General features: G+C 39.8%; 1 protein-coding gene across 1 annotated transcript; it reads left to right on the forward strand.

The window, feature by feature from the left end:
• Positions 1-2,275: 2,275 nt before the first annotated feature.
• LOC117652055 lies at positions 2,276-2,977 on the forward strand. Its single transcript, XM_034396690.1, has one exon. It carries the CDS (start codon positions 2,276-2,278, stop codon positions 2,975-2,977), a length of 702 nt encoding a protein of 233 aa, XP_034252581.1.
• The last annotated feature ends 6,298 nt before the right edge of the window (positions 2,978-9,275 follow it).

A 9,275-nucleotide genomic window follows, 5' to 3' on the forward strand; every position in this document is an offset into this window, starting at 1 on the left:
AGAATACTAGTTTGTTCAAATTGAGTTTAAATTCTCTTTCTAATTGGTTTTGTTTTGAGTACTGTAAATTGCAAGTGTTTTGATGTCTTGAAATACATGTTTGTCCAAATAATTTGTTCTCATCATTTTGAATTAACCCAAAGGCCTTCTTTTTAAACGAGATGTCACTTGCCAGGGAACTGTCTGTTGTGCCCCTCCCCAATCGTAATGGGAAGAGTAATCATTAATTTGAAATAAAGATTGTATTTTACTGTGAAATTTTAAGAAGAGTTTTACTACCGGACAGTTTTGAGTCAATTTGTATAAGACAATCAAAGAATGTGTGTAGAGGGTAAGAGATAGAGATATATGTGTGTAGATGTGAAAGGAAATCAAGGAGCAGAAGCAGTCTGGATAGCAGTAAAGTTTATATGTACAGTAAAGATGTCACTTCCCAGGGAACTGTCTGTTGTGCCTCTCCCCAACCTATCAAATAGACTAGTCGTTTATTTGTTTTGTAATTGAAATTTGTTCTATTTTTGCGGTTTATAAGGTTTTCTTGTTTCAGTCATATTGTTTCACAATGAAATGCTAATGTTGATTAAATTTCAAAATGTGCTGAAATGCATTTGATATGTGGGTTCTATGAGTGTGTTTATTCTTCTTCTACCTCAGAGCATCTAAAACTTGTAATCGAACAAGCGCCGTTCTTTTTCGAGATGGAGAGGAACAGCATGCTCTTGAATGACATGAGGACACAAAGTTGACCAAATGGTTTGAGCTCAATCACCACCCAGGAATTCATCGAAACAAAGTGTACATTGAAGTTTGGATCAATTCCCGCCCAACAACTAGTTGTCAGGGGCAACATTTATCTTTTATTATTCAGTTTTTGTAAGTGCGTAGTTTACTTGTTTGCTCACAGAGGGAACGACAACACAGTGGTCAGGAGGTTTTCGTACGTGCTACCTATCATTATGCAAACCAGTGCATGTGTGACGTGAACGTGTCGAGACACGCCCGCATCACGAAGTGGACTCCAACATCTGTGGAGGAGTTGAAAGTCTTTCTGGGAATAACCAGGAGGATGCTGACCCATTTCGACCTCCAACCCAGTCTCGAGTCCTAATGGGCCCTCGTTTCACTGCCCCAGCCCGACCTATACTGGAGCAAGAACTAATCCGACATCTATGTTGTGCCCCTCATCAAAGCATCGATGAAGAGAGACCGCTTTTAGCTAATTCTCCGATCCATGCACTTCGTTGATGCTTCAGAAGCGCCCAAAAGTCACCTGGGTAAGACATCCTCGTTGGTGTCTCATCAACAACAAGTTCCAAGGAGCCATTGAATTGGGTCGAAACCTGTGTCATTGGCGAATCTAATGTTGTGTTCAGGGGACTGTTGTAAATATAGCCGATGGCAGTTGCCTGATGAGTGCCGATGGATTGAGCCACCTGATAGCCACTTCCTTTGTCTCTGGAAATTTTAAGAATGTTGGTGTAATAAACAACAATTTATGGTCACTTAAAGTAAATGGAGAAGTGAAATGGCACAACCATGCCTACCGTCAGAACAACAATGAAGGCAAACCTGTAAATCATGGCCAATTATATTTCCTGGCCTTTGATCATGATAACGAAGAAGAAATAACCAATTTGAGACTGCAAGGACTAAATTACAACTCTCAGCTAGACAGAAATTTACTCATTTCACTGGAAAATTATTTAAGACAACATAACAACTATGTTCGTGCTTTCAAGTTTACGGCCGAAATTGCAGCACAAGAAGCGACCAGGGCCCAGCAAGAACGACGACAAATGAAAGATGTTGTTTTAGTTGTGAATCCAAAGGGGCGAAATGAAAAAGTAACTTCGCTTGGACATAACTTTATTGACAGAATTTTGAGAGGTGGTCAATACCAAACTAACCCAACTCCTGATTTTGTCGATGCAGTTTTTACTGGAAAGTTACCACCAATGAGTTACGATGCAATGTACTTTCCTAGACCACTTAATCCAAATGAACGTAATCCCGGAGCACCACAACCATTAACTCAGACCCTCGACATTCAAACATTTCCTCCAATGCCGCTAACTTACTTCGAAAGGGCAGGACCAGCCACAAAACTTTTGGATTACCATTGGAAGATGACGGTCTACTTACGACCAGAAGTAGACTGCATATGCAATCCATACAAGCCCAACAACTCCAAGAAGCTGCAATTATTATTTGGGACGAGGTATCCATGGTTTCTGCGTGGATGCTTCATGTCGTTGACCGCCTTCTGAGAGACATAATGCAACAACCAAACGTGCCCTTTGGCGGTAAAGTGGTTATTCTTGGTGGAGACTTTCGACAAATTTTACCCACTGTCGTAAAGGGAACAAGGGCAAATATTATTGACGCAACTATAACATCATCGAATTTATGGCCACTTTTCAAAGTCACCCACTTAACAAAAAATGTGAGAGCTCTACAAGACCCTGCTTATGCTGAGTGGCTGTTAAGTGTCGGTGAGGGACGAGCTAATGAACCGAACTCAGAAGAACTAAAAGTGCCCAGAGAAATGCTGGAATTACATTTGCAGGATCTTATCAATCACTGTTTCGGCCAACAGTATGACAAACCAGATCATGATGACGCAGCCATATTATGTCCAATAAATGATGCAGTGAACAATACTAACAAACAAATTGCACAGTCAAAATTAAAAGATGATCCAAGTGCCAGAAAATATTTAGCAGCTACAAACTTAATTAATTTAAACCGGAATGAACAGCAGCAAGAAGACAACGACGAAAATAGACCAGAAGATCCCCGACCAAGATTTAATGAAGAATACCTGAACAGTCATGAAAATGCCTCACTTCCGTCCCATGATCTCTTAGTGGCTCCAGGCATCAATGTAATGCTAATAAGAAACTTGAGTTGGTGGTGGTTTGTGCAATGGCACCAGATTAAAGATAACACAATGTCTCAACAACTTGCCCATTTGTAAAGTTCTGACCGGCACCAAAAAAGGAGAAACTGTTGCAATATTTTGAGTAGACATCATGACAGATGAATTTAGTCTCCCTGGCACTTTGAAAAGACGGCAATTTCCCATCAAATACAGTTATGCAATGACAACCAACAAGTTGCAAGGCCAAACATTGAAGAGGATTGGTTTATACTTAACTACTCCATGTTTTTCTCACGGCCAATTCTACACTGCGACAAGTCGAGTGGGTAAAAAAGAAAATTGCAAAATTGTAATTATTGAAGGCCCTATGCAGGGAAGAATCAACAGAGGACACGGACTGCGAAGATCGGACAAATTATTCTACACACAAAATCCCATCTTTTACGATGTGTTAAGGAGGGACATCACTCCAAAATGATAAAAAATCGCAACTTTTTTTTATTAGATCATACTATAGACCATTCTTTTCTGCGTCGAATGGCGAAAACCGCATTCCGAAATTCAAAAAATTGCAGTTTTGGGAGGTTGTGGGCCGCAAACATGCATAGGGGAAAAGCCCAGTTTCCCCAACTTTGATCGAGTTTTTCTCGCAACATGAAATTGCAAACGGTTCCAGGCCTCTAGGGCGCAGTTTTTGAGCTACAGCGGGGAGATTTAGCATGGAAGCTCCTACGACATGCCGCTATGGTAGGTAGCAAAATAATTTGCATTGGTCGATTTTTATTATTTTTTTAACGTTTAAAATTGAACACTTTTGACCCAAAAAATTGAACAACTTTTTTTGGCATGTAACAAATACAACTTAGAATGGTTTTTTAAAAGTGATTGAGGTACCCACCATAGCCAGACATCTCAGGAAGGCTGTCACCAAATTACGTTGTTCTAGGTCAAACCGTTTGGCGTCCAGCGCTGCAACCGTGCGAAATGGTCTAACCTCAAACTCAAAAATGCGTTTTCAACGAAAGCGCTGTACTGCCCTGGCGGATTGACTTAGTGTTGTTTTATACTTTATCTGTTAAAATATGAACAATTTTTCCCTTTCCGTTTGGTTTTTATGACGATTTTACAAAAGCACTGTTTTCGGAGTGATGTCCCCCCTTAAATGCTATTGAGTAATTTGTCTACAAGTAAGTTTACATTCCACATAATTTCCTGTTTCTAAACTAACGGCTAACTAATTCAATTTATTGAACACACAGCCCAACTGTGGCACCCCACTGTGACAACGCCGAGGAGGAGGAAAGGAAGGTCTTGAGAATCGAAAGCGGATGGTTTGGTCAGCCGTCCGTTAGTGGAGCACACCGGCTGCATGGAACGCTGAAGCTTGGTCAACTTCAGTTAGTACTAGCTCAAGACTTCCAGCTTGGTTAAGGCATCTTTAAGTAAGTAAAAATTCTACTTAATTTCCTGTATGTTCACTGAGGATGAACTTTATTTACTTTGTTCGACACGCAGCCCTACAACGACACCCTATTATGACAACGCCACGGAGGAGAAAAGGGAGGTCTTGAGAATCGAAAGCGGATGGATTGGTCAGCCGTCCGTTAATAGAGCACACCGGCTGCAAGGAACACTGAAGCTTGGTCAACTTCAGTTAGTACTAGCTCAAGACTTCCAGCTTGGTTAAGGCATATTCAAGTAAGTAAAGATTCTACTTAATGTCCTGTCTGTTTACTAATGACTGACTTAATTTCCTTTATTTGGCATGCAGCACAACTGTGACACCCCATTTGGTCTTCATACAGCTTTGAAGCCATCTCATCATTTCCTCATTTCAACAATCTTTTAGGTAACAAGGTAGGTTTACGCCAGACGGCGTCTTGCCGTAACAGGCTTCGCGATGTCTCGCGGCCTGTTTCTCCAATCCGCGCCTGGCGCACCTACCTTGGCCTGCGGCGCTAGCCTGCCTACGGCAGGCACTGGCTTGTCCATCGTCCGTTACTTCTTACTTGTTGCATACTGGGGGGCTCCGCCCCCCAGACTCCCCTTCATTCTAGATAGAGTTGCTTCATCAACAGATAACACGAGCTTGACCCTTGTAACTTTTAAACTTGGCGAGGCTGGGGGGGCTCCGCCCCCCAGACCCCCTTTTCTGCAAGACAGAAATGATCTGCCTGCAAAAGACTCGAATTTTCGCCGTTTTTTAGGTGTTTTTCGGCCATAAAAACTGATCCAGTTGAGCTAGGATAGTGAAACTTCGCGTGTGCCGAGCTAAGGACATACCTAAAATGTGTGCACAATCTCAGCCAGATCGGCTGATCCGTTCAGGAGGAGTAGTGCACACACACACACACACACACACACACACACACGGACAGACAGAAAAAGTTTTCTAACCGCACTGGAGTAACAGGCTTCGCCATCGCTCAGCCAATTAGTTACATAACAAACCATTACGTTACTAAACTGTCTTTTCTATTGAACGAGAATTAATTTTTGTTACAGAATTATGGGTCACATTTGTCATAGCTTAACTTCTTTGCCTCAGATGGGGGATAATTCATCACTTTACTCCGCATAGGGCTAAATTGTCGATGCTTTTCTCCTCTAGAACTCAGTGTTAGATGTCGCTTGATTGGAATCTTTGTGGTGTAGCGGCTAGCGCGCCTGGCCTACAATTCAATTCCGTGCGTTCGAATCCTTGCACCTCGATCTGTTTTCTTTGCGTGTTGGGTTTTACTTAAAGCCTTTTACTCCTTTATGTTTCACGTTTATTTATACAATATTTTGTTGTTTTCCCATTTATGTTTAGTCGATTTGAAAATGGATAACCAACCTGGAAGTTCAAGACACCGATTACCAAAGGGTATCAGTGCAAGAAAGTCTGACTGTTCTACACCTTCAATTTCAGGAAAAAAGGCTAAGAACGAAGAAACCATTGTTTAGAGTAGTGATGAAGAATTGCCTTTGAATATTGATTCAGAATCTAAAGATCACGATGTGGATGTTGTTGTTAAGTCTGAGCCCTCTGCTTCACCCATAAAAGTGAGTACAGTTTATTTTAATGTGAGTTGTGCTATTGTGCGTTTTGACCTTATTTAATGCCCTTTTTTCAGGGCGCTTTGGATCTTGATTTGTCTCCGATTGTGAAGAAGTCAAAACGACGAGTAAGTTTTAAACCAATAAAATATGAAACCCTTACTGTTTTTTAATTTTTTTTTTTTTTTCAGATCGTTGAAAATGAGACGTCCAGCAATGAGTCTGCTGCTGAATCAGAAGTAAGTGTTTTAAGGTTGAAACATTCTTTTCAAAGATTGTTTGCTGTGTCTCTTATACATTTTTTGTTACGGTTTTATATTTTCCTATTTTTTGCAGCTGTCTGGGAGTGAGTCGTCCAGCAGTGAGTCCCCCTTTGAATCAGTGGTAAGTTTTTTTTTTGTTAGGTAGAAACATCTTTTTGATGAATCGTTACCTGTTTCTTTTGTGCATCTTTTATATTTTTCTTACGTGAATCAATTTTTTTACAGAAATCTTCACCTTTGAATAAAAGTCTTAAAAGAAAGGCAATAACTGGAAAAAAGGTTGTAAATTTATGATACAATTATATTTAAGTGATAGTGATAAAATTATTCTACAGGGTGAGTTTTCTCAATGTGTCAATAATTTGCAGGCAGTTTGGGCATCCCTAGGGGACCATTTTTCACCAATGAACTAGTGGGCGCAAACGTCTAGATACGGAGATAATTGGTGTTTTGAATTTGGATTTTACGCCTACAAGGTAGGCACCCGGTGCCACTGAGTGTGGCAGGACCTGTCGAGGGGTGTCGCGACTAGCAGTACTCGCGGGAGTGCCACTTACCTCGCGGAAGTATCCGTGGAATCCTGCCACCCTCGCAAAGACAGCCGTGAGATCCACTGTAACGGGTGCCCCATGACAGCCCCTTGAGACCCGCGGCAACCTCCAAAAGACATTTGCAAGGTCCGCCGCACCCCTTCGAGACTCGAAGCACCCCTCCTAGACCCGCGACACCCCCACGTGAGGTACTGCGCCCATCAGTGGCAGCGGGTGCCTACCTCGCAGGCGCGAAGGTCAATTACAAAACACCAATTATCTCCGTACCTAGACGTTTGCGCCCACTAGTTCATTGGTAGAAAATGATCCCCTTGGGGTGCCCAAACTACCTACAAATTATTGACACATTGAGAAAACTCACCCTGTATATTATATTTTTTTTCAGGTTTCTGTACAAGATTCACATTTAGACTTAGACAAAGAGGTCAGTTTATAGGTTTCGTATGTTTTCTTTTCACTTCCTTTTGCAAAATCGATGACCAATTGTTCTTTTTAGGTTTCTTCAAAACGCTCAAAATCAAATAAACTCGAAGATGGAAATTGTAGTTTAACCTTTGAGGTAAGAAAAAGCTTTTCTTAATATCTGTTCTTGCTGTTGTTTTCCTTTGCAAAATTATGTCAATACTGTTTTGTTCGTTAGCAAATTCACACATCTTAAAAGTTACGAAGAAGATTTCCAAATTACGAAGGAAATGGCGCAAGCATAATACGAAGGTGGTTTCTTCGTATTACGAAGGTTTTTCTTTTATCTTACAATGAAAAAGCTAAAAAGATTCGTATTACGAAGGAATATTGCTTCGTATTATGCTTGCGCCGAATTCACTGTAACATACGAATAACATAGGTCAAATTTCATTGTAAGACATTTAGAGTGCAGACAACTAATGAAAAATCGTTGTTCTCTGATACTGAGGATAGTCTCCTTTTAAATGCCAGCCAAGCTTATGATGATTCTGGAATTTCTGATGTACGTAAGCAGTATGAAGTAATATTGACAATTTCCAATGCGCGGTAGTAATTGTTTCTTTTTTATATTTAAACCATTTTTAATTGTATTGCAGATTGCCACCAAATCTGAACCGATTCAAAATTCAAATCAAAGCTCTGCTGAACCTGTATGTTCCAAAACAACTTAAAGACACTGTGGTAAGTTAAAACTTTTATATTTTTAGCTTGGTTGATCAGGGTATTTTTAAAAAAATGTTCTGCGAAGAGTGTTGTTAAGAAACCGGTATTGCAGGAATCACCAAGCTGTGAAGGTTCATCTACGGCCAAGAACCTTAAAGATCTCATATCCTTGCATCTTGAATCTTCTGATGCCCTCCTAAAAGTATGGGCGAATTTGCATGTTTTAGATAGCAAAAGTTTAACATTGCTTGAAAGGTTACAGAGTTTAAGAAAGTTAGCGAAGAACCTCAATGACAGCATAAAGTCCTTTACGGAAAAAGAGTTTTACGTCAATGAAAAGCTTTTTGAAGAATGGAAAGAATTTGTTTTCCTCATTGAGAATGTTATTAGAAAAAAGTTTAACGAAGATTGAAAAGATTTATTTCCGGGAGAAGAGAGATTTTTTTGCAGAGATTTCAAAAGAAGTTGTTTTGATTGGTAGGGCGATTAGGGAAGAAAGGAACTTTTTTGAGAGAATTCAAAGTGAAATTTCTGACCGCATGGTAAAAAATGTTTTACCTCTTGAGCGCCGAATTGCATCAATGAAGAGGAAATTGACAGTTTTTCGGTCCGATACTGCCAATCTAAATGAAATTAAAGAAAAGTAGAAGTTTTATTTGTGGTTTTTAACTCTTAGGTAAGTATATTATACTGTGCTTTGTATTTGAATCATTTTCTTACCCCTTATCGAATTTTTCATGTTATATTGACATTTGCAGGAGCCCTCTATTTCGGTTATGGTTGTTTTTACCTAATTTAGGTTATTGTTGTTCTTTAATTTATAGCAATGCTTGCTATAGGATAAATAAAAACTGTTCATTGTCTCTTTTGCATGTAAGTACCCATCTTTGAAGAAAAAGATACACACAAACTGCACACATTGCTGTTTTTCTAATTTTTGTACAATGATTGTTTCAGAAAAAAATATTTAACAGTTGGTGGTGGAAACCTCTCAAGTGGTGGCAGGTAAGGGAAAGTGGGGATCAACATCCCCATGAGTACCCCCCTCTCGGATAGATGGAGGAGAGGGGTTTTGAAAGGTGTGTGAAATTGCGAATTTTCAATCCAATTTCAATACTTTTTGAGACCTCTCTTATTCCCATATCACCGTTTTCGATCCCAAAGGATTTTGCAGATTCTGCTTTACGTTAGTCTTAGCAAGAAAATGCTCTTTCTTTTCTCAAATTATGCATTGTTGTTAAAAATGTACAACCTTTTCAAATCATTTTTGTAATGGCTGCAACTAATTTCTGTTAAAAATAAAATCACGTTTGTCCACCTTTATGTTTTTTGATTTTGGAAACATTCACAATTCCATTTCTTTCGTGTTGTGTTGGCCCAAATAATTTTTGTGTTTGTATGTTGTTTATCACG

Source organism: Thrips palmi, unplaced genomic scaffold (genome assembly GCF_012932325.1).
Source record: "Thrips palmi isolate BJ-2018 unplaced genomic scaffold, TpBJ-2018v1 HiC_scaffold_6, whole genome shotgun sequence".
Lineage (NCBI taxonomy): Eukaryota > Metazoa > Arthropoda > Insecta > Thysanoptera > Thripidae > Thrips > Thrips palmi.

What these genes read in the sequence shown, in the direction of transcription:
- LOC117652055 (XM_034396690.1), top strand. Translation starts at nt 2,276, where the DNA reads ATGCAACAACCAAACGTGCCCTTTGGCGGTAAAGTGGTTATTCTTGGT.